Here is an 18,767-nt window from a genome sequence, read left to right on the forward strand (position 1 = left end):
ATTCCCTAAAATCAAAGGGCTTAAATTATTAGTAGTTTATAAATTAACAGGTGACATTTGTTTAATTATGCATAGCTGGCAATTCTCAAGGTGGGGGGAAGTGACTAATAGTGGATAGGCTTTAGGAGAAATGATACATTTCTCATGAGTCTTCTTACAAGTAGATTGTCCTCATACATTGTACACAGTTAATTTTAATTAATCTTCACATGATTCATTTTGATACCTTAGTTTGGTCTGATAAAGAAGAAATTCTGATTCTTTTCTGAATAAAGTGAATGCCAGTGCTTGAGAGGAGTTAGTACAAAACCAGGGAATAACCATTTCATGTTCTAAGGTGACTTAGATTAGAGTATGAATTCTTCTGTAGTGCAGAGAATGGCTTTTATCTTGCTGCATGTTGCAAGAATGTTTGTTTAGCTCTGAGGGAATGGAAAAGATCCAGTCTAAAAACATAACTTTCTTTTGTTGATTGGTGGGTTACTGTTGGTTATTGTAAATGGGGTTGATGGAGAGCTGCAGATTTTCCAAGGAGTGTGTGAACATATTTTTCCCCCTTGTTGCTTTGTATTATAAAGAACTAGATTTTTTTTTTTTTTTTTTTTTGAGGAAGAAAAACACAGTTGGAAAGAAATCAGTAAGTCTGTTTTCCCAGTGCTGGGCTAGGGCATTTATTGTCAGAGTGTTTGAATCTTCCTTTCTTGAGAAATAATACTGAACTCTGTGTCCCTTTACATTTAAAATGATTAGTCAATGTTAAGAAAAATAAACAAGCCAACCTGAAACACTCTGATCTCATCTTTGGAGCCTACTTCTTGATTTAACAAAGTTTTCCAAAGGTTGTAAGGTCAGTATATCCACAGAAGAATGTTTCAGCAACATGTGTCTTAATTCAGGAGCCAATGTTCATCACAAAAAAACAAACAAAATGCCACCTTCAAACAAACAAGCAAACAAACTTTTTTCCCCTGACTTTATGGCACTGCTTGGGAAAGGTCAAGCCCTGGGGAAAAAGCTCTTTTAGGCTTCTGATGCATGGTATTGGATTAACTGGTTAATCATGTCTGAAGTAGTGATCTGGCCACATGCTTATTCAGTTAATGTCAGGGTAAATTCAGGAATAAGCAACAAAGTTATTATACAATGTATATGTGTAGTAACTACAACTTGTTCCTATCATGCCTTTAAATGTGACCAGTGCTCCCAGCCAATGGCGCACACTGTCACAAAGCAACCTTGCCTGAACCGGACAGGGTACTTCAGTAACTGGAAGCATTGGCCAAAAGATCAGAGGTCCCAGCTAGAGAAGCATGCTGAGCTCCCCATTGTGGGAAATCCTGTCAGTGATTGGAACTTCTAACTTCAGGGTAGAGGGGCTACCCTGTGGCTGGGAGCGCTGTCAACTCCCAGCCCCTGATGGGCTTCCTAGCCACAACAATGAAGATTGCTAGTTCAGGAGAAGCCCAGGATCATGATCTCAGACTTCCCCTGTGCCAGCACTATGGTGTGGTGTGACTGGGATCTGATGCTTGAGCCCAACAATCACACAACACCTGCAACTTTTAGAGATAGAGATTTTTGGGGGGCCAATACCGGTGGCAGATTTTTAAGGAGCCAGTATCATCCGATACTGATCCGATTCCAAAATGCAGCCAGACAGCTTGGAGAGTAGCATCTGGCTGTTAGGTCTGTTGGGGGTGGGGGAGGAGGAGGAGAGTTGAAGGGGGGAGGGGTTTGAGGGGGGCAGATCAAGGCCCCCACAGTGAGGAATGGAGTGGGGCTGGGACTGCGGCAGGTTCTGCACAGCTGGGGCAGGGCACAGGACAGCCGTGATCAGCTCGTGGCTGGGGGAGGCGGCTCCTACTGCCGCACACACCCTGGGGGGGCATGTGCCCCTGGATCTGCGCATGGGGCAAGTATGGGCTGCTGCTGCGAGCCAGGGCTGACACCGAGCTCTTCCCGGCAGTGTTGCTGGGCTGGGCTACACTCAGGGTAGTTGGTGACAGTGCTGGGAGCGGGGCTACAGGTGTGTGGGGGGGTGGGGTGGTCTGCAGCCACTCCAAAATCTGCCTTAGCAGCTACCCCCTCCTCCCCCCCACAGTGGCAACCTGTGTGCAGATCTGGGGGCACCCCCCCATGCCTTCCTGGGGTATGTGCAGCAGCAGATGCTGCCCCCTCTCCCTGCACACGGCTCCATCCTGTGCCCCTCCCTGGCTGGGCAGAGCCTGCCCCAGCCCCATGCCCCCTCCCTCCCTCACTGCGGGGGCCTCGGTCTACCTCCTCCCCCCACCCCTTCCCTCCCCTCTCACCCCTTGCTCCACAGCAGACTTATCAGCTGTACCCAACTGCTCTCCACACTGTTGTGCTGTGCTTGTGGCCTCCTGTGTGCTGCTTTGCAGCTGTGTGTGCGCACACAGCATTTATCAGCCACTTGGCCAAAAAAAGCTGATTGCTGATACAGTCAATATTCCTTATATTGGTGCCAATCCGATGTGGGACCAATTTGGCTACGTCGGATTAGTCATGTAGCTTCATAACCTGTATCGAGGAGCTCTTTCTGACCCAGGAAGTGCAACAGTCTCCTAGACTTGGTCTTGGCCAAAGGAGACTATCTGGTTGAGTAACTTGAACATTTAAGGATAGCCTGGGCGACAGCGACCATGAGATTGTGGTCACTGTCTGCTGCAAGGTGGACAAACCAATTAGCAGGACTGAAGTCTTGGACTTAAAAAATACTAATTTGAACTGGCTCAGGGCATTAGTAGGGGAGGCAATGTGAGACTAGGGCCTTGAGGTGAATGGGGTATGCAACGACTGGTCATTCCTCAAGGACGCAATCCTCGAACCACAAAAGAAGACCATTCCCATGTGGAGGAAAGGCAGCAGAAGGGCTCTCAAGCTGTCTTGGTTCAATAGAAATATCATAGTCCTCTTGAAAAAAGAGAGAGGCATAAACACAATGGAAGCTAGGGACAGTCCTAAGGAGGACTATACCAGATGTTCTCAAACTTTTTGATACCATGACAAGGGGGTTGCAAACTTTTATTCCCTCCCTAGAAGTGGTGGCACGGGGGCAGGTTCACCACTGCCATTGAGCATTCTGTGCTGCTGTGTGCCACTTTCCCATACCCAAGTCTGGCCGGTCAACGAGCGGGGGGCAGGAGGGTCCCTGGCAGCCAGCCGGCTGGACTTGGGTGCAGGGAAGGTGGCATGCAGCACTCAGTGGCAGCACAGTGCTTGACAGCAGCATTTCCATGCCACCACTTCTAGGTGAGGGAAGAGAATTTGCAACCCCCTTTTAAGTTGCCGTGGGGTCACGACCCACAGTTTGAGCACCTCTGGACTATATGACAGTGGTCCAAATGTGTTGGGAGAAGATTAGGAAAGCTAAGGTGGCGACTGGATTCAAGTTAGCAACAGGAGTCAAAGACAATAAGAAGTCCTTCTTTAGCTACGTGCGGAGCAGAAGGAAGACAAATGGGGCCCCTGCTGAACACCTCAGGGCAGCTGGTAACTGGCACTCGGAAGAAAACTGAACTCCTGAATGCCCACTTTGCTTAGGTTTTTCAGTGGCCCAAGGGGAAAAACATGCAAAATAAGGTTCACACAGGGCATGGTGGGAATGACAACCTTCCTGCTGTTGATGCTGAGCTGGTGCATAACCAACTAGAAAAGCTACACATTTATAAATCAGCAGGACCGGATGAACTTAATCTGAGTGCCAGAGGAGCTGGCTGAGATCATTGTGGGACCCCTGGCAAACCTTTTTTAAAAATTGTGGCACTCTGGGGAGATCCCTGAGGATTGGAAGAGGGCCAACATTGTGCCCATCTTCAACAAGGGGAGGAGAAAGGACCTGGGCAATTATAAGCCAGTCAGCCTAACTTCTATCTCTGGGAAAATCCTAGAAAAACTCATCAAGGAGTCTGTGCGACTCACTCATAGAGGGTTGGATTCTGAATGGTAGCCAGCATGGCTTTGTCACAGGCAGGTCCTGTCTTCCCAATCTCATCTCCTTCTATGACCACTTATCTCTCCACCTGGATGTGGGAAAGGTCAACGTTTATATACCTAGACTTCCAAAAGGCCTTTGATCTAGTATCCCATGATATCTTTCTGGGAAAATTGAAAGTTTGTGGGTTTAACTGCTCAATGGTTCAGTGGGTGGGAAACTGGCTGCAAGGTAGAACCCAGAATTCTTATAAACTGATCTGTCCTGGTGAGAAGTGGCCAGCTGTGTCCTTTAGGAGTCCATGCTTGTTCTGGTGCTTTTCAACATCTTTATCATTGATTTGGATATGAGGGTAAAGAGCTTACTGGCCTAGCTTGCGGACGACACCATGTTACGGCAGAGCATGGTCACACCTGCAGATAGGCTGCGGTTACAGGCAGAACTGGACAGACTGGAGAGGTGGAGGTGTTGAACCTCATTGGATCCAATGAGGTTCAACATGGAGAATTGTTAAGTGCTCCATCTGCGGGCAAATAATCCCTAACATACCTACAGGCTCGGTGGCAACAATTTGACTTGCACCATGGCCAAAAGGGGTAATAGTTAACCATCTCATGAGCTGTCAATGCGATACTGTAGTCAGCAGGGCAGACAACACTCTGGCATTCATCAACCAATGGATCTCATGTAAAACTAAGGAAGTGATTCTTCTACTGTACTCAGCACTAGTGGGACCGCAGTTGGAGTACTGCATCCACTTCTGGGCACTGCACTTCAACAAGGATGTGGAAAAACTTGAGAGGGTCCAGAGAAGAGCCACCTGTATGATCAGAGACTTACAAGGCAGACCATATGAAGAGAGGCTGAGGGACTTGAGCCTCTTCAGCCTAAAGAAGAGAAGGTTGAGAGGGCACTTGGTAGCAGTTTCTCGCTACATCGGTGAACGAGGGCCCACATGGGGAAGACCAGGAGTAATGGATACAAACGCCTGGAAGACTACTTCAGGCTCAATTCGAGTAAAAACTCCTTCACAGTCAGGTTGTCTAGACTGTGGAACAAACTCCCTCTAGAGGTGGTGCAATCACCCACCCTGGATATCTTCAAGAGGAGATTGGACAGTCACCTTGCTGGGGTCATTTGACCCCCAGTTGTCTTGCCTGCCTAGTGCAGGGGTGCTGGACCCAATGATCTTGTGAGGTACCTTCCAGCCTCTAACAATCTATGAATCTATGATGTATCAGTGCACCTCTAGTAATTTTTATTCCACTGCCTTGCTGTTCTAACAGTAACATCATCTAATTTAATTCTGTTTTGTTGCGTTTTTAAAACCAATGCTTAGTATCTTGTATTCTCTAGCAAGGAAGGAAACTTGTTCTCCCTCTTCTTTATGGTACCCTTCAAGATACTTGAAAACTGTTATCATAACCCCTATTTCAATCTCTTCCCCAAGCTAAAGCTACCTGGCTATTTCAACTTTTTCCACACACAGTTTGCCTTCCGAACTGTTTATCATTTTTGATACTCTCCTCTGGACCTTCTCTGACTTGCCCAGCTTCTAAGCTCTACACTTTAAGAAAAATGTAGGTAAGTGGGGAAGTGAAATACAAAAATTTAAGCAGTTTATGCCCATGGTCATATAAAGTTTAATTTAGTAACATTAAGATATTACCATATTTTCATGCATAGAACACATTTTTCCAAAGTTCAGCTGCTGGAAATTGTGGTCCACATTATAAATGAGGAAATATGGTGATAGCAGCTTCTGCTTCTGCTGGGAGAAAGCAAAAGTAATGCTGCAGAGCTGCTGGCTGTGGATACTTTCTCTTTTGTCCTGGTAGAGGCTTCTGCTACAGAAGCTGCTACTACTTTTATCAGTATTTTCAAGAGAAAATCTTTTTCTTCATTCTGACTTTCAAAAGCCAGATGCAGGTATTATTTTGGGGCATGTTGCATACAAGAAAATATGGTAATCCAGTGCCTTAATCAAAATATCATACTTGATTCTGATGTTGGCTGGAATGTCATTGAAAGGGGAGTTAAATAGTTGTAAAATAAATTACTGACTTTCAGACACTTGTAGGTGGGGTCCATTTTGACTGTAACCTTTTTGGGTCAGATTTATATCCTCAGAATGTTGTATAGTGATTATTCTTCTAGATCCCACATCTTTCAGGTAACTATCAGGTAGTTATGTAAAATATTTTTTTTAGCCTTTTAGTTGATCACCCAACTTGGTTTGCATTCGAATTTGGAAAAGTTTCTCGTCTTCTAGATAGTTGAATGATTTTTGTCATAAAATTAGGGAGGGAAGTGCATTTTGGAGGCAAAATTAATTTTAATCTAAAGTACTGAAAAACCACAAAAATGGCTTTTTTCCATAAGTCTTACAGTTTTACTCTAAAAACTGAATATCTTCACTCTAGCTACATTTTTAATTTTAAAAAAGTTTATAAAAGTAACTTGTATCTCTACAATTAAGAAGAAACAAGTGCACTATTGGCCTAACTAGGATCTCTAGCTGCTACTGTTCAAAAAAACAAAACATCTTAGGGGTGCAAATTTTTCATTTGTTTATTAATGTAAATCTTAAAAGTCTGAGCCAAGCATTACTTAGCAAACGAAAAAAATGTAGTATATAATTATTTACTATACTTTCTGTCATTATAAACTCTTATTTTTCCTATTTTAAGTACCTTTCCAAATCTGTTTCCTGTTATTTGACTCTGCATATATAAAGTGGCCACTTGAGGGCACCCTGGTGCTTGGTTCATTTCCTATTTGGATGGTTAAAACATTTTTTTCAACTGAAGTTCTGTTTTCTTATGACAGGTCCATCCATAGTTCAATAACTTTAAGTTCAGCTGTTTACTATGTGTATTATCTAGATACCACTTGATAATAAAGATCGATGTTTTTAATAAGAGGCTTGCCAGGTTTAAAATCTTTGCTTTATTTTTTGCAGAAGTCATGCTTCCATTCTAGTGGAAGTCTAATAAGTGCTTTTGCTTTATTTCCCTTGTATACTTGTTCAGAAATAATTCCAATAAGTAGGAGCTGATATATCTCAGAACCTAGATGAAGAGAGACATTTTAAAACATTTATCAAAGGATTTAAACCTTCTTAATAACACTTCTTAGAAGGTTAATCAGAGACTGGAGGTTGCCAAGATTGTCACATTGGGTGGATGGTTTGGACTGCAGTAAAGACATTTAACATGCAGGTGGATTTTGTGCTATGAAGGCAATTTTATGGCTCCTACATTTAAATGTTTTCCTTATTCTAGGCTAAAAAGATGCATGCACCTGCCATAGGTGGCTGACGTGACCTGGAAGGTAGAATAAACTGAGCATTCTCTTCCTCCTTCAGTAGAGCTAATAAAGCATCTGATGTCCAAGATGTGACAGAATGAAAAAAATAAGGTTGCATGGAGCCAGAGTCAGTTGTACACAACAAGTGTCACTCATTATGCCAAAAATTACACAGAACTTCTCACTGTAGTGGGATGTCTCCAAAACTCACGCCTTTTCATAAACTAAAAAACCCTACATTTTTAACTACAATCTGTATATACAGTTTTAAATAGGGGTGTAGTATTGGCTTTCAAATGCATTAAGTTACTGAAATAGTGCGGAGGGACATTTTTTTTTTTTTATATTTCCCCACAATCAAGAGTTTGTCTACACCGCAGGCTATGGTGCAACAGGTATACAGAGTTGTCTTTAGCATGCCAGTCTAGGTACTTGATGCAGTAGAGTCATGACAACCCAGAGATGGCCAATCTGTTGTGTACGGAAGTACTGCATATTGGTCCCAGTTACGTGCCTTCTCATGTAGACTATGTCCGCTTGCCAAGGCTAGCTCATTCTGCTCAGCTCTCTGCCTACCTCTTGCAGTTGTCAAAACCAAGGGATACCTTTGAGTAATGCAGAGGCACATAAAAGTATAGAAGCTATTTCCTTCATATGTTGTGAACATCAAGTAACTTTTGATCAGCTACACAATCTCAAGAATGGTTCAAAGCTGAGAGAGTTTTTAATAAAGATGAAAAAAACCTCCCAAATAATCTTAAGTGTCTGACCACCTGAGGAACTCTTGGTGTTCCTCAAGCCTGAAAATAGGTTCTTAAAATTAGTTTAAAAATGAATTAATAGTTAAGGCCTCAAATACCTTTAATATTCCAAATGCACAGGACTCCACTTCAGCTCAGAATTTTTATTACATCAGTTATATAGCTATGGAGCTTGGCCTATCGACAGATTGTATCTTAGTTCTAATAGATGGTATACAAATAATGACCCAGACTTCTGAAAGGTGTGAACTGCTGATGCTGCAAAAATTTATTATAGATTATCACGTTCCCAAAATTATTATCCTTTGCTATGGTTTATTACAGTTATATGGGGCATGATGACAGAGTGGTTAAGATGTGTTGCTACAACTCCAGAGGTAAGAGTTTGAATCCCTGCTCTGGACTCATGGCAAAAGTCATTACCCTTCTGTAAATGGGTACTTGGCAATTTGAACAGTGGGAAGTCAGTGGTGGTTGACTATCATGCTATCACCATTATATATAAGGCATATATGCTTTTGGCTACAGAAACTGGCATGCTTTAGCCTTGCTAGTCCTCTAGGCTCTTAAACTTGTTATGCTTTTTGATAACTATTCTGATACATTTAATGAATTATTTGCAAACTTAAAGCTTCTGGTTTAGTTACTTCTGTAACCTAGCCCATATCATTTCTTGGCTTAACATATAAAGGAGTACACATTAATAATTCTTTGTTATTGGAATCAAAAAAAGAAAAGCTGGAATAAGACGTTAATCATGATAGCAAATTCTGGTGGAACATCATGACTGAAAACATGAGTGCCTGAACTATAAATAGGATTAATTACCAGATCATTTAATGCTCAAACAGAGCTGTTCATGAAAGATCCTCTTTTCTTAGCAGTTCAGGTTGTAACGTCAAAATGCTGATGGTGAGATCACTATTTCCACGCCAATTGTGTCATAAAAATGAGATATTAAATAATGCAATATCAGAAAGATTTTATTTGGTAGCTTTATGGTAAAAATGGATAGCTTCTAAAACCATGAAATAACAGCAGAAAAGTACTGAATAATATTTTGCATGCAAGTTTTAATCATATAAGTTAAATGTAGTGCAAAACTTCTTGAAATTACTTATCGTTATTTAAAAAGGGGTATCGGAGGAGTAGGAATCTCTTCCTTCCTGGAACCTTGGGAACTAACTTGCAGACCAGAGTACACTTTATGCACTGAAACCAGTTATCTATAATTAACATATTCATGTTAACTACAGTATTACTAGTTGATTCAGGTATAACAAATGTAGAATATGTAAGGCATGAACATTTTATGTAAATATTGGTTATGTTTTAAGAGGCCAGTGCCCAGGCTTACTTAAACAACACATTCTTACTACTTTTTTTTTTTTTAAGTAATTGGGGTTTTTTTGATACTATGATGACCTGTGCTGCTACAGCTCCACTTATGTTTACCTTTTCCTTTGGTGGTGACAATGATTACAGGGCAGCTGAGCAATGTCAGTCTAATAGCTCAGAAGATCTACTATACCTTTTGTAAACCTATTTTAGTTGCATTTTTGTAGTAAAGGGAATAGAAAGATAATGTTTCCATTAAAGTGATCAAGTATGCATAAAGAAATGGGGTAGGACAGTGTATAAACATGAGTCTAGAGAATCCCATTTTCATGTATAAATTGCATCTAATGCATATATAATTGTTTCAAAATACCTTTGGATAATTCTGAAGTACAGTGATGCTAATATTGGCTGTATACTGATGTCTAGAAAATTGTATATCTACCTTGCTTTGCAGTAGGCCTTCCAGTTTACTGCTAAAATGCTGCCTTTATGTGTTAACACACATCATTTTCTAGCATTCAGTATGTTCTTCAATATAGAACAGTTCATTAGAACTTTAATTAATGTATAACTTTCAGAGTTAGTTTGCTTCATACTTAATATAAATATTCTGTTACAGTGAACAAGAACAAAGGCACTCTCTTCTCTCCCCTCCCCATGGGACAGTGTGCCTTCGTGCTTCAGGACATTAATATCTCAACAGTCACATTGGATAAAATTGAACAGTGGATGAAACCTAATTGTTTTTCTCATGTCTGTGATGTGATCTTATCTGGATTCATTTTCTTATTTCATATTCTAGTGAATTTCATCATAAATCATTCACTGTTACCTGACAAATCTCTCTTCTTTTGGAAATTGCATTAATCAAATTCATAAGTCTAAAATGCAAATGCTTCTCTTCTGCTCTGTTTTCTCTATATTAAGTGATTTTTTTTTTTTTTTTTAAAGCATTACTGCATCTTGGAAGAAGATTAAATCATAATATTTCTATGCTTTATCTATAGCCTGTTAATTCTGATCATCTGCCTTGGTTTCCTTCTCATCCATCCCTTTCATCTGCTTTGTACAGATGTCCTCCTCTGATGCTGCTCAGCCTTTGGCATCCTCTCCTTCTCTGCAAGCTGCTGCTGAGAAGAGCAAATTGGAGGTATCTCATTTTCTAGTATAACATCATTCTGTCAGACAACACATTTTGATATAGCGCACAGAATATTTGTGTATTCAGTCTAGAATATAAAAATTATTTGCATTCTAGCACAGTATTTTAATTAGCGTCGTTAGAGCTTTGGGCATTTAAAACAAGCTTTCTGCACTCTGCTTCATTGACTTGTGTAACTGAAGAGAGCTGAGCCAGCTAGGTGTAAAGAAGTTTTGTGGGTTTTGGCTTTATTATACTTATTTGGATTGATACCTTTATGTTCAGGGTTATGCTGCTGTCTTAGTGTTGCAAAACCATGTAAATACTTCCATGCTCACAGACACAAGATTGATTCCTTTATTATTCTTTTTGCTAAGAACAGTGTTTTGATAAGCCTCTGCCCTTCAGATTGCTAAAACTTCTCCAGGCTTTGTAGGGGCAAAATCATTCCAGCCAAAGTCTGTAGCTGGTTTAACAGGCCATGGGTGGTTTAACAGAGCCATTTGGTGGAGATTTTACCAATGTATATGTTACCTTCCTTTTGCATTTCCTTTCTAGTAATGGGAAGAGAATTGCACTGAAAAGATAGTAGTCTAGTGTGTTGTTGTTCAAACATTTTAACAAGGAGCGTTTCTGCTGGCCTTTGGATACCATACCCAAATATGGATGGCATGTAAGGCATCACTATTCATGCCTAAGATTTATGGTAATATCCATATTTTATAGTAAATGTATTTTTTTTTTTTTAAACCCAAACTTGCGTGCCTAGCTTTAGGCGCTCATTTGGAATTTTTGTTTTGAGTTTAGACGCATAGAATAATTACACAACCAAAGCATGAGATGTTTCATACTTATAAAGTGGTTTATAGTAAATTAGGACACACAAACTTAGGTAGTAAATATAACCACCTTTAATTATGGCACATTCAGTCCTAAGCACTCTTGGAATTTTTTTCTTTGTAACCACATGAAACAAGCCACAATTGCCTAATAAATGTATTTTCAAAACATGTATTGCACATATTTTATATTGCATCAGGAATAGGAGCACCTGATTTAGTAAAGCTTGCCTAACTGTTCTTCTAATTTATTATTTGACCTTTAAAGCTTTCTGAAACTCTTAAAAAATTTACCTTGTTGTTTCCCATTGGTGAATTTTTGAGTAAAACTTGATACCAACAGCAGGGTTTGACCCCAGTGAAAGCAAGAGTAGAAATTTCAGTACAATAATGTAACATCTTGGCAATGTTTTTGTCTATTTGTTGAAAAAAAATGGCTGAGTTGAAGTTTGACATGTTAGTAGTATTGAGAAATCTTTTTACTGGTTTTGAATTAAATTTGTTTTGATTTGATTGCATTTGGAAAACCTATAAACTTGTATATTGGCCTTGTAAAGTGTGAAGATAAATAAGGATTTCTGTGATTGATGTAAGTTCATAGAACCTTGTGAATCATTAAAGAAATCTGAAAACGGTGAAAAGTATGCACAAGTACACACGAGAGAGTACTCCTCAAGTTTAGTATTTCCTAAAGGATGCAGAAGACAAGATATCTTTCTGAAGCATATCACAAGTGGTGTTGAAATAGCTCTAGATTATATGTTACTACAAGCCATGAGAATTTCAGTTTTGGAGAATAAAGCTCCATCTTTATCATGTCTTCTTTAAAATTAAGAAAATTCCATAGAAGAACTACTTTAATGGGACTACATTAATAATTCAGTGAACAACCAGAACTGTGGTAAGGCTGAATTTTTATGTGCAAAGCCTTAATTCTTCCCTTTTCTGTAAATGTTAGTCTTGATTGTATTATTGTACATGTGAAATAATGTACCATCACAGAATACGTTTTACAGCTTGATGCATGTAAATGTAGAATTTTCTTCGTGTGTGTCAGTGTGGGAGCCCACTGTAGAAGTTTGTGCACTTCATTGCTTGAGGCTGTATTCTTTTATATAGTAGTGTCTGAGTCATGCATGTGCCCTGTACAACCCTGCAAGGACATAAAGATTGGAGCATCTGTTACCTTCCTTCAGTTCCCTTCTTATTATCCTTAGTATTGAGCTGGATCCCAGCAAGTATCAGACTTGCTACATTTTGGGAGGTTTATATTTATTCCATGTTTAATAATTTGGTGAAGAAACTTAATCCTAACCCCTAAAAAAAAATAAAATAAAATAAAAAAGACCTTTGTGTATAGTGGAATTGAGGGGTTTGCTATACTGGATTCTAAATAGTCAAGGTCCAAATCCTACACTTCCTGTGACAGACTTGTATCCTCACTGATAGAGACCACCATATGCTGGGCAGTATTCAGTAGCTGGACTTCTTTCCTCCAGGACCCACAACTCCAAGGATATGGGTCAAGTTGCATCTGGCTTAGCATTCATGTAGGTCACTTGAGAGGAAGTGACAGGTATCACATTGAAGCCCAAGGTACTGGTCTCCCATCTAAGGATAGGGTAGTAAAAATGGCAATGAAGACTGGCACTTCCAACTTTGATGTTGTTCACCTAACCACAAGTGGTCCCAGTGTTTACAAACTGAGCAACAGAAGAGCGGAGTTTTATATGAAGCAGTAATTTATCTGCATATACCATGCAAAGTCATCCTGCCAGGAGGACTCGAAATGTCTCTAAAGATGGAGCCTTAAAGTTCTCTGTGGGTGCATCTGTGTGCTTTAATGTGCATTAGCTTTTTTTAATGCACATTAAAGCATCACAAAAACTCTGCACTTTCGCAAATGTGCATTAAAATAGGCCAATGTGCCCTTTTCTAGTACCTCACAATGGAGGCAATAAATTTAATGCACATTACCAAAAACACATTAATGAATGTGTAGATGTGACCTCCTTAAAATGTATGGAAAGGAAAATAATCATGGAAAAGTAGGTCTCAGAGGGACTTCATGAGGGTCTCACCAGTCCTCTGCTGAAGGCAGGATCATCCCTGGATAAACCATCCCAGTCAAGTATCTGCCATTGCTAATTAAGCTGCAACCAAACAGCTAATAAGGATGATTTGGGTAAGGAAGGGGGCATCCTGAGGGATGAGAACACAAGAGATGTGTCAGAAAGCTTTTGATGGGTCTGAATGAATTCAACTTAGCAGGGCCTGATAAACTTCATCCTAGGGTAATGAGGGGAACTGGCAGAAGTTATTTTGGAGCCTTTGGCAATAATATTTACAGTCATGGGAGATGGGCAAGGTACCAGATGACTAGAAAAGGGCCAACATAGTGCCCCTCTTTAAAAACGTCAAGAAGTTACCAAACTCAAACTGGCTACAGGAATCAAGGACAATAAAAAGTTCTTCTTCAAATATGTGGGAAATCAGGGAAAAAAACAAGAGCAACATTGGACCCTTTCTGAACTAAATGGGGCAGCTGACAACTGACACCCAGGAAAAACCTAATCTCCTCAACAGTTACTTTGCGTCGGTTTTCTACCAGCCCAGGGGGATCACCCTGCCTGACGGGACCACCAGGGTAGGGGTGATTATATGTCTATAACTGGCAAAGACCTTGTGAGGGAACAGCTTGAGAGGCTGGACATCTACAAGTCAGTTGGCCCAGATGGAACACACCCAAGAGTACTAAAAGAGTTGCCTGACATCATAGCACGACCAATGGTGAAGATATTTGAGAACTCATGGTGCTTGGAAGAGGTTCCTGAAGGTTGGAAAAGGGCCAATGTGGTGCTTATCATCAAGAAAGGAAGGAAGGAAGATCCAGGGAACTACAGGACAATCAGTTTGACCTCAATCCCTAGAAAGATATTGGAAAAAATCATCAAAGAAACGATCAATAACAGACTAATGGAAGGCAACATTCTGAGAGATGATCAACATGGCTTCATTGTGGGTAGGTCTTGCCTGACCAACCTCATTTCCTTCTGTGACCAGGTGACACATCACCTGGACAAAGGATAAGAGGTTGATGTCATGTATTTAAATTTAAAAAAAGCCTGTGACTTGCTTTTCCATGATGTCCCCCTGGTAAAATTGGGGAACTGCAGCCTCAACAACCTTACAGTCCAATAGCTGGGGAACTGGCTTTGTGGTTAGACCCAGAGAGTGATAGTTGATGGAACCAAGTCAACATGGTGACCAGTGGCATCCCTCAGGGCTCAGTGCTCAGACCAGTACTCTTTAATATATTCATAAATGATCTGGATTTGGGTGTCAGAAGCAGACTGGCCAAGTTCGCAGACCATACCAAATTATGGGGAAGTGTGGTCACACTAGAGGATAGGATGGCAATTCGGGCTGACCTGGACAAGCTCACTAGGTGGGAGGATCAAAACCTGATGGCTGTCAACATGGAGAAATGCAAGGTGCTCCATCTTGGGATAAAAATCCCACGTTATACTTATAGGCTTGTTAGTGCTACACTCAGTAGGCACCATGACTGAAAGAGACTTGGATGTTATGATTGATCACAAGGTGAACATGAGCCATCAATGTGATGCCACAGCCAGCAAAGTAAATAAAACTCTGTCTTGCATCTACTAATGCATCTCAAGAAAGACCCAAGAAGTCATTCTCCCACTTCAGTCCTCCTTGATGAGGCCGCAGCTGGAGTACTGCATCCAGTTCTGGGCTCCACACTTCAGAAAGGATGTGGAGAAGCTTGAGAGAGTCTATAGGACAGTCATATGCACGATGAGAGGTGAAGAGAACAGACCTTATGAGGAGAGGCTGAGAGGACTGGAGAAGTGAAGGCTCAGGGCTGACTTGGTGGCAGCCTATAAGCATATAAGGGGTGCGCTTCAGGAACTGGGAGAACGTCTGTTCACCAGAGCACCCCAAGGGAAGACCAGGTCTAACTGTCACAAACTGCTGGAGACTGTTTTAGACTGGACATAAAGAAAAACTTCTTTACTGTCCAAGTCTCCAGAGTCTGGAATAGACTCTCCCCAGAAGTGGTGCAAGCGCCTACTCAGGATACCATGAAGAAACACTTGGATGCTTATCTTACTGGGGTGATCAGACCCCAGCTGACTTCCTGCCCCTTGGGCAGGGGGCTGGACCTGATGATCTCTCAAGGTCCCTTCCAGTTCTGATGTCTATGAAATCTGAGGAGGACTTGGGGAGCTCTACAGACTGGTTAGCCCCATCTCAATAACTAGGAAATTACTGTAGCATATCCTAAAGAAGAGCATTTGCAGGTATTTGGGGAAGGAAAGGCTCATCACCAGGGATCCTGGTATTCCATTTCCCATGGAAAAATAGAGAAAACAATGGATTTCCCATATTTATCAGAGAAAATGCAGATTTTCCCTTCTAGCAGAGAAAGATGCAAATTTCCTGCTTTTGCAAAGAGCTCTGCAGGCTGGCAGAGTTCCAGCCTGCAAGAGCTGATTGCAAAAGGGGTGGGAAACACCCAGCCCTGACCAGAGGGGGAGGGGAGGGGTAGGGCCTGAGGCTTTTAGTCAGTCCCAAGGCTTACCTTTTGGTTCACTTTCCTTCTGCAGCCTGGAAGGTTAGGTTAGTGGGGCTTACAGGGGGCTGGGAGGTTGTGGGGCAGCGCTGGGGGGGGAAGCTGGCTGCAGGGAGCTGGCTAGGGAGTGGGGAGGTGTTGGTGAACGATGCAGAGTGCCAGACTGGCTGTATGTGGACTGCCTGAGGCACCATTGGCCTGACCGGGCTCGGCGCTTCCATGTGCGGCTTCCCTTATGGGGCCATAGTGTCGCTCGTGGTCCACAACAGTGGGCCTGCGGCTGCTCGCCTCTATTCCCTGCTGTCCTGCTTTCCTCCCTTACAACCTGGCGCGGCTGGGGACAGAGGAGCTGCAGGGGGATCTCCTAGTGGCTGCTCACCCCGCACTGTCCTGGAGATCCGCTTCCTGCATGTAGGGCTGCACGGAGGGAAAAGGCAGGCACAGGGGGCATGTCACTAGGGCAGTGGGAGAGGGAGGAGATCCCCATGCTGCTCTGCTGTCCCCAGCTGTGCAGGGTTGTGCCTGTGGGGCTTCAGAGGCCCTACAGGAGGGAAACGGGGCAGGAGCTCAAGCCCAGTGTGCCCCAGCACAGATATGGGGGGCGTGGGTTCCCCTTTTTTCCCCCAGGAGTGCACATGGTCCTTGGGAGCTGGTCCTGCCACTGCCCAAGCACGCAGCAGTGGGGGAGCCAGCTCCATGCTCCTTTTGCTTCAGCTGCCTTCTGGAGCTGTGGACCTGCATCCCTGGCCCCATAGCCCTGGCAGCTGGGGGCCCCCTCCAGCAGAAGTTGGGGGCAGGGGCTATGGGTGGGGACAAGGGGCACCAGCAGGGCTGGGGAGGGCTGTAGGATGTCTTTAATTTTAATCATGGATTTTGGGGGTTTTTTTTATCAGAGAACTTGTGATTAATTTTTTTATCAGGGAAAACCAGGATCCCTGCTCATCGCAAGCAGCCGGCATGAACAGATTATGCCAAGTAAACTTGAGCTCCTTTTTCTATAAGGTAACTAGCTTAGTGGATGAAGGCAATGCAATGGATATATCTTATCGGGACTTCAGCAAGCCTTTTGACAAAGTGCCACATGATCTTCTTATAAACAGATTGGAGAAATGTGGGATGGACAAAACTACTATAAGGTGGATAGACAACTGGATCAGGGCAAAGCAAAGGGTAGCTATAAATGGATCCATGTCAAACTGGCAGGAAGTTTTTGAGCGGAGTCCCACAGGAATTTCTTAGGCCCAATGTGGGTCCATGTGCTTCTTATGATTTGGGTGCTGGAATTGAGAGCTTTTCAGTAAATTGGGCAAACAACACAAAACTGGGAATACCCAGGACACGTATTCAGATAAGGAGAAGTTAGGGTGCAGAGGCAGGTGACAGAAATGATAAAGGATTTGAAAGGCAAGTCATGAGGAGAGGCTGAAGGAGCAGGCATGTTCAACTTGTGGGAAAGATGCTTAAGAAGGGACATGATAGCGGTCTTCAAATACCTGTAGGGCTGCCAGAGAGAAAAGGGAAAGCACCTTTTCTGTCTTGCTGCACAGAGCAGGATGTAGACCAATGGGCTAAGGTTGCAGCAGAGTGAGTTTAGATTGGATATTAAGAAATTCTTTTTCAGTGTTAGAATAATGAGGCAGTGGAATAGACTAGACTGCCTAGGGAGAGTCCATAACCCTCTATCACTGGAGGTGCTTAAGTGGTTGGATAAGCATCGTTCAGGGATGATCTGGTGGTAGCCATGGGTATTTCCTATGCTGCTGCGCTTTGCTGGTTGCCACTTGGGGCCAGGAAGGAATTCCCCCACGCTTCTGTTGCATGTGTTGGGTTTGAGAGGGATTTACCTTCCTCAAGCATTGGGAGTTGGCTACAGCCAAATTAAGGGATTCTGACTATGGTGTGCCATCATTTTGGTTGACTGCTGTATGCTAGTGTTCCTGCTGGGACTTAAACCTAGAGTTTCCTGTTTAGTGGGTCTTGCCTCTCCATTCAGGGTCTGACCAACTGCCATATTTGGGTTTAGGAAGGATTTTACCTGGATTTATATGAACTGCAAGGGGGTTTCCCTTCCTCTGTGGCAGGGGTCATGGCCTTCTTACTTGGCTTCCTCAAGTACATTCTAACAACCTTTGCAGCAGCAGGGCTGGCTGCTGTGGTCTCCTTGCTTTACTTGTGGCAGATTACAGTTGATTTTGTAGGTTTTGCTAAGAGGTAAGAAGGTGGATTTGTATGGGATGGTTTGGATAGGTGTGAACCTGTCTCAGGCAGGGGGTTGATCTAATGACCTCTAAATAGGTCCCCTTCTAGCTCTACTTTTCTGATTCTATGATCATCTTACATATAACCACCTTTCAGGTTTTTGAAGACTTAACAAATTTCCTGCTCAGTTTTCTTGTCTCCAAACTAAATAAAATAGTTATTTTGGCCGTTCTTCATAACATTTTAGTTGCTGTCTATTGGACTCTTTCTAATTTGTCAATCTCTTTCTCTTTCTTTCTTGAAGTAAGGGGCTTCGGTACTTACTGAAAATCGATGACAGATCTCCTTTTTCAAAGGTGTAAATATGCCTCCCAGAAACATGTTTTGCATCAAAATGGTGATTTGCACTGTAGTTTGAATGTAATGGCTCTCCATAGTACTGTAACTTGAAAAGATCTACTGCTTCACACCCTGTCTGATCTTTCTCTTCTTTGGCATTGAGTAGCAAGTCACTTCGTCTACCCCTTTCTAGCCATCTTAAAGATGATACTAGAGGCACCTTTCCTGCCTCTGTCCTAGACAAGGTATGAGTGGCATTGAGCTAGCCGGCCTTGACTGGGCCGGT

General features: G+C 42.4%; 1 protein-coding gene across 4 annotated transcripts in view; it reads left to right on the top strand.

The window, feature by feature from the left end:
• Window positions 1-18,767, top strand: part of SMAP1 (small ArfGAP 1) — a 277,699-nt gene that overhangs the window by 72,482 nt on the left and 186,450 nt on the right. For 2 of the 4 annotated variants that reach the window (XM_059730922.1, XM_014594456.3), the window contains exon 5: window positions 10,436-10,513. The exons of the other annotated variants lie outside the window; for them this stretch is intronic. In XM_059730922.1, coding sequence (XP_059586905.1) covers window positions 10,436-10,513 — 78 coding nt within the window. The remainder of the gene's footprint in view (window positions 1-10,435; window positions 10,514-18,767) is intronic. 4 annotated transcript variants of the gene reach the window in all.

Source organism: Alligator mississippiensis, chromosome 1 (assembly GCF_030867095.1).
Source record: "Alligator mississippiensis isolate rAllMis1 chromosome 1, rAllMis1, whole genome shotgun sequence".
Taxonomy (NCBI): domain Eukaryota; kingdom Metazoa; phylum Chordata; order Crocodylia; family Alligatoridae; genus Alligator; species Alligator mississippiensis.